The 13,349-nt window shown below is 45.9% G+C and overlaps 1 protein-coding gene across 2 annotated transcripts in view; it reads left to right on the plus strand.

Annotated features, from left to right (window-relative positions):
* PI4KA (phosphatidylinositol 4-kinase alpha) overlaps nucleotides 1-13,349 on the plus strand; it is a 161,179-nt gene that overhangs the window by 107,555 nt on the left and 40,275 nt on the right. For both annotated transcript variants that reach the window (XM_012466500.2, XM_064371904.1), the window contains exons 23-28: nucleotides 2,522-2,604; nucleotides 9,962-10,032; nucleotides 10,111-10,235; nucleotides 11,395-11,476; nucleotides 11,763-11,846; nucleotides 13,139-13,228. In XM_012466500.2, coding sequence (XP_012321923.2) covers nucleotides 2,522-2,604; nucleotides 9,962-10,032; nucleotides 10,111-10,235; nucleotides 11,395-11,476; nucleotides 11,763-11,846; nucleotides 13,139-13,228 — 535 coding nt within the window. The remainder of the gene's footprint in view (nucleotides 1-2,521; nucleotides 2,605-9,961; nucleotides 10,033-10,110; nucleotides 10,236-11,394; nucleotides 11,477-11,762; nucleotides 11,847-13,138; nucleotides 13,229-13,349) is intronic.

Genomic DNA, 13,349 nt, shown 5'->3' on the forward strand with positions numbered 1-13,349 from the left:
TATTGGCTACAAAATGATGATTCTTGTCATCAAGAAAAGGTCAGATTACACTCAACTTAAGTCACAGGAGGGTTGCAAATAAGTTGTAGAATAATTTCTTTCCCGGATGACTTGAAAAAGAAAGTGTTCCTAAAATAAAGGCTATTTGGAAAACAGTATTTTAGCCTTTCTTTGTTGCCAGCAACCCTCTGGTAAAATAGTCCTTGAAAACTCAATACATAAAATAAAGGCAGGCTGCTTTGGTTGCATGGGTATGCACCCCACCTTCCTGCTCAGTGTCCTCTTCCCTGCCCTCAGCAGCCCAGGACTCTACACAGAGCCCAATGTGGAAACCAGTGATCCATTCTTCCCAAGTCCCACAGAGCCAAGGGAGTTTTGACTTTGTTCTTTTTTCATTTTAAGTGTCTTTTATTTTGGCTGGGTTTGGTGGCTCACACCTGTAACCCCAGCACCTTGGGAGGCCAAGGCAGGTGGATCACCTGAGGTCAGTAGTTCGAGACCAGCCTGGCCAACATGGTGAAACCCTGTCTCTACTAAAAATAGAAAAATTAGCCAGACATGGTGATGGGCACCGGTAATCCCAACTACTCAGGAGGCTGAGGCAAGAGAATCGTTTGAACCTGGGAGGCTGAGGTTGTAGTGAGCCAAGATCACGCCACTTCACTACAGCGTGGGCAACAGAGCAAGACTCCATTAAAAAAAAAAAAAGATGTCTTTTATTTTCAGTTATAAAAATAATATAAGAATGTTACACAAAAATGGCTAGCCAGTAGCTCATGCCTGTAATCCCAACATTTTGGGAGGTGGGAGGATCACTTGAGCCCAGAAGTTTGAAACGAGCTTGTGCAACAGAGTGAGAACTCATCTCTACCAAAAAAAAAACCGCAAAAACATCCTAGCCAGTCATGGTGCCACATGCCTGTAGTCCCAGCTACTCAGGAGGCTGAGGCAGGAGGGTTGCTTAAGCCTAGGAGGTTAAGGCTACGATGAGCTATGATCATACCATTGCACTCCAGCCTGGGCAAGACCCTGTCTCAAAAAAAAAAAAAAAACATTTATACAAAATCTTGCAAAATAAGTAGAGAGAGAAATAAACTACTGACCTCACCACCATCCCCTATAGCCTCTTAGTCCAGCTCCTTGTAGTCTTTTTTCTAAACAATATCTTTTCAAAGAAAAAGCAGCCAAAACAAAACAAGCTAGACCCAAACAAAGCAAAAACATGGCTTTCATCCTAGCATGTATGACTGGAAGAGGTGTCTCTAGACCTTCTCAACCTCAGGTGGTTTGAATGTAGAGCTACCTCTGCCTTTCCCACGAGTGTGCGCCTGAGTAGTTTTCTCAGGTTCTCAGGACAGGCTCTTAACTGGCAGAGGAAGACTCTTAAGAGGCAGCCACAGCAGCTCCTGTGAGCCCAGCTCCCACCTCGGGCAGCCTGCCAGGCCCTTGAGAGCACTCTGTTAAGAGCCAACCTCGAAACCTTTATTCGGGAACTTGGCTCAGGTTTCCAGCCACTGGTTGTTGAGAGAACTTTAAAACCACAAAGTGGAAAATTTGGGAAATCAAGTTAAAGGTGTGTACACATGCACATTCAAGTGTGTATGCTGAAAGCCACCTGGCTTGCCCTCCTGAGACTTAGCTCTTGACAGGCTGGTGCAGAGGCCAAAAGATGTGGCCTGCCAAGCCTCTGCTGTCTGAGTGGAGCCCCAGGAACCCTGAACAGCCCTTCACAGCACCCATGGGACAAGTGCATGCAGTTTTTCCTTTTTCTCCCTTTTCCCCTGAGGTTTAAGATACTTTTTATCATAAATGAAAAATGTACAGAGTGCACAAAACAAAAAAGAGAAGAGAAAAGACTGGAATGGTACAGAAGATGCTAAAGATGAAAAAATACAGGTGTCACCTTCATAGACGTGAATACCTCATTCCTACTCTCTCACTGTTAATGGCCTCCTAATTTTCCTCTAGAAATTTTCTGTGCATAGGCAAAAATGCATAGCCTACACATACACATGCACAGACAGGCCTTTAGGAAACCCGTCAGTGGGATCATGCTGGACATGTGTTCCCTGCGCCTTGCTTTTTTTCTGTTAATAGTATGTCTCGGACATTTTTTTTGTAGCAGCACACATAGAGAGCTACCTCTTGTTTGGTGGCTGCATTGAATGGTGTCATTGTTTGGTGGTGTCATTGAATGGGTGTACTTTGGCTTATCTGCTGAGTCTCCTATTGATGGGCATTCAGAGTCTTTCCATTTTAGGTAACACAGTCGGTGCTGTTAGAATACTTGCAGATGTAACCCTTAAGATATATCCTAGTGGTGGGGCTGCTGGAGTGAAAGATGCGGGAATGTATAATAGATGGTGCGCATCACCCTCCAGAAAGTCCACTTCATTGTGCACCCTTATGAATGGCAGAGGGCAGATGTTCTTCACAGCCTTTCCACTTCTGGGCAGTGTTAAATCTGTGATAGGGAGGGTCTGGATTTTTCAAAATTTATTTAAAGCTGTTTTCTTGTTAGGGTACTGCGTTCAACAGATCCTGATCGCTTCCAGGTAATGTTCTGCTACTTTGAGGATAAAGCTATTCAGAAAGACAAATCTGGTAAGCTCTTTATTATGGTACTTTCATGATGAATTGAGCTTTAATAGGATAAAAAGGAGTACTACTTCCTCTTTTCTATCTACATGTAGAAAATAGTTTTATGAAGTTACATACTACATTAGAAAGATTCATATAAAACACATAACCTTCAAATAATGCCTTACTTGTTCTGCCACTGGTGCAAGGGCCCTGAACAGAAGGAGGGTCGTTCTAACCCACTATCTATGCTCAAGTGTGCTCCAGAACTCATCTAGAGGGACCAGGGCTCCTCAGTGGTCACTGATGGACCTGCAGCATCTTGCTATTGCTAGAAAGCAGTCTAGCTCATGCCTGTAGTCCCAAGCTACTCGGGAGGCTGAATGAAAGGATCACTTGAGTCCAGGAGTTCAGGGTTACAGTGAGCTATGATCATGCCACTGCATTCAGATGCAAGTTGTCATCAGACCCTGAGTGCATAGAGGCCCTCTATGCTGTTACCAGCCCTAGCCCAGAAGACCAACTTATAGGAAGACAGAGAAATGGTGTAGGAAGGCATAAAAATGTTACAGTTACCAAAACTCAATTAAGACAAAGCTAAGAGAATAATAAAGAGAGATGGAAACTGGGAAGGGCACAAGGAAACTCTCTGGATTGATGGAATTGTCCTCTAGATTGTTTGTATAGTGGTCACATGAGCGTATACAGTTGTTAAGTCATGGAATTGAGCACATAAGAACTGTGGATTTTATTATATGCAAATTAAACCTCAATTTTTTTTAATTACAAAAGGCTAACATTAAATAGAGTTTTACAAAAATGTGTTTAGCCAATAAAAGGATATATTAAAATAGAGACAACAAAGGAAAAAGTTAAATACTGAGAATAAGCACTTTTTGGCCAGTTTTAGTGTAAGGGTACTAAGAAGTCTGATTTATAAAGTGTTTAAAATCTTAAAAATTTAAAAGATGCTGAAATATTAGACCTAAGTTTTAATTAAATGCTTAGAATGATTTTATACTTTGTAATTATGTTGAAATCATGTCTAAATATGCAAGGGAATTGTGGAGAATCCACATACTTTGACTAACTGTGTGAATAAATTCTTCGAAGTATGCTTATTGATGAATTCTTGAGATTGACAAATTTAGCATTAGTGAAGTACAACTAGCAGTCTGTAGTCCTTTCCACACCAGAAGCCATTGGTACGTTGGTGAATCTATCAACTCATTCTTGCCTATGGAGAAATTATTTCCAGATACTCTTGTACCATTTTTTCTTTTGTTGAAAAATCAGTCTGGGCACAGTGGCTCACGCCTGTAATCCTAACACTTTGGGAGGCCGAGGTGGGTGGATCACCTGAGGTCAGGAGTTCAAAACCAGCCTGGCCAACATGGTGAAACCCTGTATCTACTAAAAATAAAAAAATTAGCTGAGCGTGGTGGTGCATGCCTGTGATCCCAGCTACTCGGGAGGCTGAGGCAGGAGAAGCATTTGAATCTGGGAGGCAGAGGTTGCAGTGAGCAAGATTGTGCCTCAGCAGTATAGCCTTTGTGACAGAGTGAGACTCTGTCTCAAAAAAAAAAAAATCAATGCTTGAAGAAATGTTTTTTAAAAATCACCCCAGGCCAGGCACAGTGGCTTATGCCTGTAATCCCAATGCTTTGGGAGGCCGAGGCAAGTGGATTACTTGAGGCCAAGAGTTTAAGACCAACCTGGGCTACATAGCAATCTCCCGTCTCTACAAAAAATATAATTAGCGGGTGTGGTGGCACATGCCTGTCATCCTAGCTAGTCTGGAGGCTGAGGCAGGGGGATCCTTTGAGTCCAGTTCAGGGTTGAAGTGAGCCAGCATCTCACCACTGCACTCCAGCCTGGGTGGAGCAAGACCCTGTCTCTTTAAAAAAACAAACAAGCCAGCACGATGGATCATGTCTGTAATCTCAGCACTTTGGGAAGCTGAGGCAGGTTGATCACCTGAGGTCAGGAGTTTGAGACCAGCCTGGCCAAAATGGTAAGGCCCCGTCTCTAATAAAAATACAAAATTAGCCGGGCATGGTGGTGGGCACCTGTAATCCCAGCCAACCACTCAAGAGGCAAGGCTGGAGAATCACTTGAACCCAGGAGGTGGAGGTTGCAATGAGCTGAGATTGTGCCATTGCATTCCAGTCTGGATGATGAGAGAAACTCCATCCCCCAAAACAAACAAACAAAAAAATGCCCCTGGGGCTCTGAGATACTGCTTCAAGTAAAACTCTTCTAGTAAGCCCTTTGCAGAGCACTTCACACTGCTGCACAACAGTCAGGAAGTTAGGTGCATGAATTTATTTTTGCAGCTGGGAGCCAGTGGAGTTGGCAAGGAAAGACAGTGTGAGGGTTCTGGAAGCTCCTCCTGTTGGCAGTGAGGGGAGGATTGGAGTGATCAAGGAGCCCATTTTTTGAGGCCAGGGATGGAAGGTGCAGGCAGGCAGTTTCTACAGAGAAGCCTCTTCCAGAGGGGATGTCACAGGGCGGGACAGGGGCCACACTCAGAGGGTCTCACACATGCCCCAGGACTACTAGGTGTTATAAGGGACATGCTTTCAAGTTCTGGTTGAGCTGTTCATTGATCTTTTCCCCTCATCCATCTACCTGGCATTTGTCCGTGTAACAGCGGATTTTGTGCTAAGTTTTGTGCTAGACCAGCAGTGTCCAATTTTTCGGCTTCCCTGGGCCACGTTGGAAGAAAAAGAATTGTCTTGGACCACACATAAAATACACTAACATTAACGATAGCTGATGAGCTAAAAAAAAAAAAAAAGAAGAAGAAGAAGAAGAAAAAAGAAAGAATAAACAAAAATTGTAAAAAAAAAAAATCTCATAATGTTTTAAGAAAGTTTATGAATTTGTGTTGGGCCACATTCAAAGCCATCCTGGACTGCATGTGGACTGTGAGTTGGACAGTTGACCCACCCGGCAATTCTTTGGTTCTAGGAGAGAGAGTAAGCAACAAAAAAATTGAAACTGCCAACCTTCAGGAGACTTAAGGACGTAGCACATTTTTCAGACAAGACCACAGGAGACAAAAGGAAGAAAAAGACCGGGCGCAGTGGCTTATGCCTGTAATCCCAGCACTTTGGGAGGTTGAGGTGGGCAGATCACTTGAGGTCAGGAGTTCAAGACCAGCTTGGCCAACATGGTGAAACCCCATCTCTACTAAAAATACAAAAATTAGCCAGGCATGGTGGCATGTACCTGTAATCCCAGCTACTCAGGAGGCTGAGACAGGAGAATCTTTTGAACCCAGGAAGCAGAGGTTACAGTTAGCCAAGATCACACTAGTGTACTCCAGCCTGGGCAACAGAGTGAGGCTCTATCTCAAAAAAAAAAAAAAAAAGAACCTAGCACATTTTGCCAGCCTCCTAGAGAATATTCATGAACAGAATCAGATTCCTTTTCTGAAGCTAGATGTCTCACTTGCCTTTCTCTCTGAGCTCTGTTTTTCTGTTCTTTTGGTATCAAAGGACATTAAATTGTACTGGGGACCAATTGCTCTCTTCACATTAATTCAAACTGAAGTGATTTTCATTTTTGTAGTACACTGTACTCTTCCACATGGTTTCAAACTGATTATTTTTGTTCTGAGTATGGCACTTAGCCAGTAAATATGCAGCTATTGAGTTTACATCCCTCTTATTTTTTTCCCCTTAAAATGTGAAAGATGGGAAGGAAATGTCTTTGGAGAAACATATTATTCTTGAATTTTCAGAACCTGCCAGGAGGAGAGGTTATATGAAATGTCTAGCAGCCCCACTAAAGTGGGGACTTCTTCCTCCTCACTGCAGGTTTAAGACAAGCCTCTGTATGTTCTTAGCTGCACAGGAACATGAGGGCAGGAGCCTGCTGCTCATCTGTCAACCATCCATTGAGTCAGTTCACCACCAATCCAGTGCTAAACTAAGGAGTTAAGAGGAGAGTGGCCTTTTTAAAGTAAAAATCACTTACATTAAGGCCGGGCGTGGTAGCTTATGGCTGTAATCCCAGCACTTTGGGAGGCAGGCAGATCACTTGAGGTGTCAGGAGTTTGGGACCAGCTTGGCCAACATTATGAAATCTCATCTCTACTAAAAATACAAAATTAGCTGGGTATGGTGGCAGGTGACTGTAATCCCAGCTACTCAGGAAGCTGAGGTATGAGAATCACTTACACCTGGGAGGTAGAGGGTGCAGTGAGCCGAGATCCCACCACTGCACTCCAGCCTGGGCAACAGAGCAAGACTCTATTTCAAAATAAAAAATTTTTTAAAAATCCTTTGATGCTACTACATGATATTGATTGGCATCTGACAACTATCTGATTATCAGGAATTTACAGTTTCCGTTTCCAAAGAGCTGTATGAAAAAACTATTATACTAAACAACGTAGCCCAAAATAAGATTTCACTCACCCAACCCAGCTTCTTAAGAAAGCAACCTCTCACTACCCTTGAGCATCTGTCCGGGTCACACTAATAACTTTTCAAATTGCTGAGGTCCCACTTACCCTCATAACAAATCTATGAAAGGCCTCTTTATGTCTCAGGCTCCATGCTGGTCGTGAGGTACAAAGCACCTCCCTTGTCTGCCTGGTGTCACAGGGCAGACCCATTATATAGTCATGCAAATTAAAGACACTGGATAGAAAAATAGCATTATGGAGTGTGAATTGGCATTTTATTATAGTTTCTTTATCTGTATTGTGATGATCACTGTGTTCTGTTGCCTTTTTATATTTGTATTTGGGTTTTTTTTTTTGAGACAGTGTCTTGCTCTGTTGCCCAGCCTAGAGTGCAGTGGCACAATCTCAGCTCACTGCAGCCTCCACCTCCTAGGCTCAAGTGATTCTCGTGCTTCAGCCTCCCAAGTAGCTGGGATTACAGTTGTGCACCACCACACCCAGCTAATTTTTGTTTTTACTAGAGTCAGAGTTTCGCCATGTTGGCCAGGCTGGTCTTGAACACCTGGTCCCAAGTGATCCCGCTGTTTCGGCCTCCCAAAGTGCTGGGATTACAGGCATGAGCCACTGCGCCTGGCCCATTCTGTTGCCTTTTACAACTTGCTTGGCACTGCTGCAACAATGAGCATACTCAGTGCTCAGATCTTGGTTTCTAAATAGTATTCTCCAATAAAAGGAACCAGGGTTCCATGGAGAAATGGTTGCTTCTAGGGAGGCCTGTACAGGATGAGCCTGGGCATCTTGTTGTACCAGAAAGTAAAGATATGCCAAGAAAGAAGAACAAAAGCAAAGACAAGACATGGGGCCTGTCCAAATAACACAGGAGCCGACCTGAAAGAGCTCCCAGTGGCCAAAGCTGGAATGATTTAAACAGAGTAAATAGTATTGGATTATAACCCAACAAATAAATAAACATCCACGAGTTTGTAATGATTAGACTGTCGAATAAATAAAAAATGGGGAAAGAGGCTGACCCTTCCTTACAGAATTCCAATTAGTATTAATAAAAATGAAGGGCTGGGCATGGTGGCTCATGCCTGTAATCTTAGCATTTTGGGAAGCCAAGGCAGGAGGAGCACTTGAGCCCAGGAGTTTGAGACCATCCTAGGCAACAAAATGAGACCCTGTCTCTGAAAAATAAAAAACTATTTTTGAGACAGAGTCTCATTCTGTCACTCAGGCTGGAGTGCAATGGCACAATCCCAGCTCACTGCAATTACTGCTTCCTGGAGTCAAGTGATCCTCCTGCTTCAGCCTCCTGAGTAGCTGAAATTACAGGTGTGTGCCACCACACCTGGCTAATTTTTGTATTTTTAGTAGAGACAGGGTTTCACCATGCTGGCCAGGCTGGTCTCAAACTCCTGACCTCGTGATCCGCCCACCTCAGCCTTTCAAAGTTACAGGTGTGAGCCACCATGCCTGGCCAAAAATTTTTAAAAAGTAGAAAGAATGAGGGAAATAAAAAATTTCTATGGCCACTAAAGTAACTACTGCAGGCACAGTTCACTCATGGATACAAAAGTGAATGGGCAAAATCTTAAAGAGAAACATGATCTCTGCATAACTTCAAAGTATCTTTTCCAAAATGTCAGTTGCTCTGGTGGCTATAATTTTCATCCACCAATTACCTTCAGGAGGTACCACTTAATTCCTTGGCCCTGAATGTGAGCTGTACTTAGTGACTTGCTTCTAAAGAATAGAGAAAGGGGGACAGGCGTGGTGGCTCACACCTGTAATCCCAGCACTTTGGCAGGCTGAGGCAGAAGTATCGCTTACCCAGGAGTTCAAGACAGCCTGGACTACCATAGGCTCTACAAAAAATAACAAATTAGCTGGGCATGGTGTTGTGCATCTATAATCCCAGACACCAGGGAGGCTGAGGTGGGAGGACCCCTTGAGCCTGGGAGTTCAAGGTTGCAGCTGAGCTGTGATCTTACCATTGTACTCCAGCCTGGGTACCAAAGTGAGACGGACCCTGTCTCCAAAAAAAAAATAGAAAAAGAGAAAAACAGTAACTCAAACCAAGTGGTCAAGTTTAGCCTCACCAGTAATAAGAGATACTGTTACCATGTACCCTTTATGTGATGCAGGAAGAGCACATACACTATAAGGTTCTCCCCCAAATCCCGTAACCCGAGTCTGATCATGGGCAAACATCAGACAAACCTACATTAGGAGACATTCAACAAAATAACTGTTCTTTAAAAGTGTCAAAATCACAAAAGCCATTGACAGACTGAGGAGTCACCACAGATTGGAAGGAAGGAAAAGACACAGAGTTTTTTGTGTTTTTTTTTTTGAGATGGAGTTTCTCTCTTCTTGCCCAGGCTGGAGTACAGTGGTGCCATCTTGACTCACCGAAACCTCTGCCTCCTAGGTTCAAGCGATTCTCCTGCCTCATCCTCCCAAATAGCTGGGATTATAGGCATGTGCCACCATGCTTGGCTAATTTTGTATTTTTAGTAGAGACGGGTTTCTCCATGTTGATCAGGCTGGTCTCAAACTCCCAACCTGAGGTGATCTGCCCTGCCTCAGGCTCTCAAAGTGCTGGGATTACAGGTTTGAGCCACCATGCCCAACCCAAGACACAGAGATTAAATGCTACCTGATGTCCTGGGTTGGATGCTGGAACAGAAGAGGGGCATGTGTGGGAGACCTGGGGAAATCCAGACAAAGTCTAAAGTTTAGGTAATAGGATTATATCAGTGTCTGACTCAATTTTGACACATCAGCCTGGTTATTGCAGATGTTAAAATCCAGGGAAGCTGGGTGAAGGGCATATGGGAGCTCTGTGCTATCTTTGCTACTTTCTGTAAGTCTAAAATCATTTCACAAGGAAATGATTGAAAGTTGCTAGAATTCTCTCTGCGTCGCTGCACCTGATCCGTGGAAACCTTCTTGTTTCAGGGATGATGCAGTGTGTGATTGCAGTCGCGGACAAAGTATTCGATGCATTCCTGAACATGATGGCAGATAAAGTAAGCCTCTCCAGCGTGAATGCTTGTCTGGTGGAGGCACCTGGGGCACCGCTGTACCTGTCTCTTTTACATCTCTAGGCCAAGACAAAGGAGAATGAGGAGGAACTGGAGCGGCACGCTCAGTTCCTGTTGGTGAACTTCAACCACATCCACAAGAGAATAAGGAGGGTGGCAGACAAGTATCTATCTGGTCTGGTGGATAAGTAAGCTCATTTTCCTGCTAATGTTTTGTGTGTATGTGTATAAACTTCTGTGATTTCAAATGCCAGGAAAAATCCTCCTCATTATTAGCCTGGGAAAAAATGGAGTCAGAATTAAAACTCTTAAGGGCGATGTAGCCACCTTCCAATGTCAGTGAGTTTGCTGCAGAGTCTGAATTTTGGTCCAGAAACTTCTGTTCATTCTGAGCTATCGATGTTACTTACAGCATGTTTGCTGGGTGCCACATCCCTGTGTCTCTCAATCCCACCCACCCTAGCAAGACCTGGCGCACATCTTCTAGCCCAGGGCCCAGCCAGAGGTCCCCTAGTAGAATCAGCATCTTTAGGCTTCTCAGGAACAAAAGCCCACATAGACCCTTCTCTGCTATACACTCTTCATGCTGGGAGCCAAAACAGACCCTGCTGGGACATGTCCCCACACTGATGAGGACTCTCAGAGGTGGGCTGGGCCAGCTTCTCCAAGGTGAGAAGGCCAAAGGCAGCAAAACACCCACACAGAGGCTGCCTGCAGCTCCCCAGAGGTATCCAGCTGTTCTGGAGCCTGTCACAGATGCTGTGTGCCTCCAGGCAGCATGACTGTCAAGGGTGGTCAGGAGCCAGCCAGGGGTCACGAGAATGAGTCCAGCACACACGTGGCGTGTGTCTGAGCTGGGCCTCCTGAGCGATGGGCCACTGGTGGGTCACAGCTGTACAGAGACACTGCTCCTTCATCCCTGGGGCCATAGAAGCCCATGGCCTGTCTTACCCCAGGTGTCAGGTAGAAACTGTTGTTTTCTCCATTATGTAAGAAATAATGGAAAGCCCTGGTCAAAAACTAAGAGGATTGCTTTGGGAAGTGAGGGGTGTCCTGGCCAGTGCATAACCAAGGCAGTTGGTGTCAGGTTTATGGCCGGTCGCTTGGGATGTGTCTGGCCCTAAGGAGTGGGGCTGGCAGGAGCCTTGGGAGCTTTTCTTACTGGGCACTGCCCACCTTGCTGCAGTGAGCCTGAGGAGGCCAGGCATCGTGCCGCAAAGGCCTCCCAACCTCCACCTTCAGCTGGCCTGCAGCAGGTGTGGGCTGGGGCTGGTGGCTGAGGGTGCTCCTAGAAGCAGACCTTCCTTGGAGGTTTGGCTCTTAGTCCTGAGAGCTGGTTCCGTGCAGGTTTCCCCACTTGCTCTGGAGCGGGACTGTGCTAAAGACCATGCTGGACATCCTGCAGACCCTGTCACTGTCACTGAGCGCTGTGAGTGTCCCCAGGAGACCCAGGGCCCAAACACCACCACCACTACCACCACCCTGCCAGCCCTGTCTACCCTGTGTTGTGGCATGCTCCTCTGACAATAAGCCTGAGCCTAATTAATACTACAGGTGTCAAGTTGGGGGTGAGGGGGCCCAAATCCACCTGGTGTTTTGTAGTAAGTGTGGAGGCCTGTCAGAGACAGGCAGGTGATGGGAAGGGTGGCCCATGTGCTTGCTAGTGGCAACTTGGGGAAGGCAGTTTGGAAGAGGGAGTCTCGCTTTGCTTGCAGGATATTCACAAGGACCAGCCTTACTATGACATCCCCGACGCCCCCTACCGGATCACGGTTCCTGACACATATGAGGCCCGCGAGGTAGGCCTGACATGATCCCCTGCATTAAAGACCGTCTTTACCATAGTTCCGAGTATGTTCACGAGGTGGTCGACCTGCATGAGCTCACCCAGTCCCCAGCAATTTGAGGTGTGGGTGGTGCTAGCCCCATCCTCCAGTGAGGAGACTGAACCATCGCCAGGCCCCACTGTGTGCAAGGGGAGCTGGTTGCCCCCAGGCTGCTCTGTCTTCCAAGCCCAGCTCTCCCACCTCAGCCATGTTGACTCTCAGCTGTGTTCTCAGTTTAGCTGCCAAAGAGGTCTTCAGCTACCAGCCAGTTTATAGCCTCTCGAGTCTGCATCACATAAGTGTGATTTTCAGGTAGCCTTCACTTCTCTGAGGTGCACTCACATTTTGTTATTGTGGTAATAGGGGAACATACCTTTGACTTGTGCTATACTATGAGGAAATGGGCAGAATAAATCACTCCAAAAGAGGAGGATGTACTGGGTCTCTTCTCTCCCCAACTGGGTCTGACTCAGAGCCCTCACTGCGGCAAGACTGAAGCTCAGCTCACAGCTCCTTCAGTCTGGAATGGGTCATGTCCAACCTTGGGACCTCCCAGCCAGACCAGCTCTCAATGGGGAGTTTCCCACATTGTGGTGTAGCACCAAAGAGGATTTTGCCACCTAGAGCCTACCCTTCCATCCAGTTCCAGACCCAGGGCACAAGTTGCACAGCAGCCCTGTGACATGCTGTTGATGTAGATTCTGCCACAAATCTTGTGCAGGAATTGCAGACCACAGTGTGTGGGCTTCCTGGCTCCAGGGGCCTTGAGGTTCAAACTTAGTGACTGTGCTGCTGGGCTGCTGTAGCAAAAGACAACAAACTGGGCAGCTTTTAAAGGACAGACATTCATTATCTTACAGTTCTGAGGGCTGAAGTGTAAGATCAAAGCGTCAGCAGAGCTGGTTTCTGCGGAGACCTCTCTCCTTGGCTTGTGAACGGCAGCCTTCTCCATGTGTCCTTCCATGGTCTTCCCTCTGTGCACACCCTCCTCCCCTCCACCCCAGTGTTTCTGTGTGTCCAGATTTCCTCTCCACATATGTAGGGAAAGACAGTGGCCAGACTGGATCAGGACCTACCTTACCAGCCTTTTAATTGAATCACCTCTTTAAAGCCCTGTCTCAAAATGAGTTCCACTCTGAGGTACTGGTGCCAGTGAAGGCACAGCATAGGGATTTGTGGGTACACAGTTCAGCCCATGAGAGTCACTACAGCAGCTCAGATGAACTGACCTCGGGTTATTGAGAACTAGCTTCACCCTCTTCCAGAGCATTGTGAAGGACTTCGCTGCGCGCTGTGGGATGATCCTGCAGGAGGCCATGAAGTGGGCACCTACTGTCACCAAGTCCCACCTGCAGGTACTTTCTTGAAACCATCAAAAAGCAATCTCTGTAAGCTCCTTCAAGCTCTCCAGAGAGTTTTACAGAGACATGGAGAACTCAAAAGGCAAACAGCACTAATGTGAATGGAGACTGAAAA

This window comes from Aotus nancymaae, unplaced genomic scaffold (genome assembly GCF_030222135.1).
Source record: "Aotus nancymaae isolate 86718 unplaced genomic scaffold, 86718_ANA_hifiasm-v0.15.2.pri h1tg000210l, whole genome shotgun sequence".
Taxonomy (NCBI): domain Eukaryota; kingdom Metazoa; phylum Chordata; class Mammalia; order Primates; family Aotidae; genus Aotus; species Aotus nancymaae.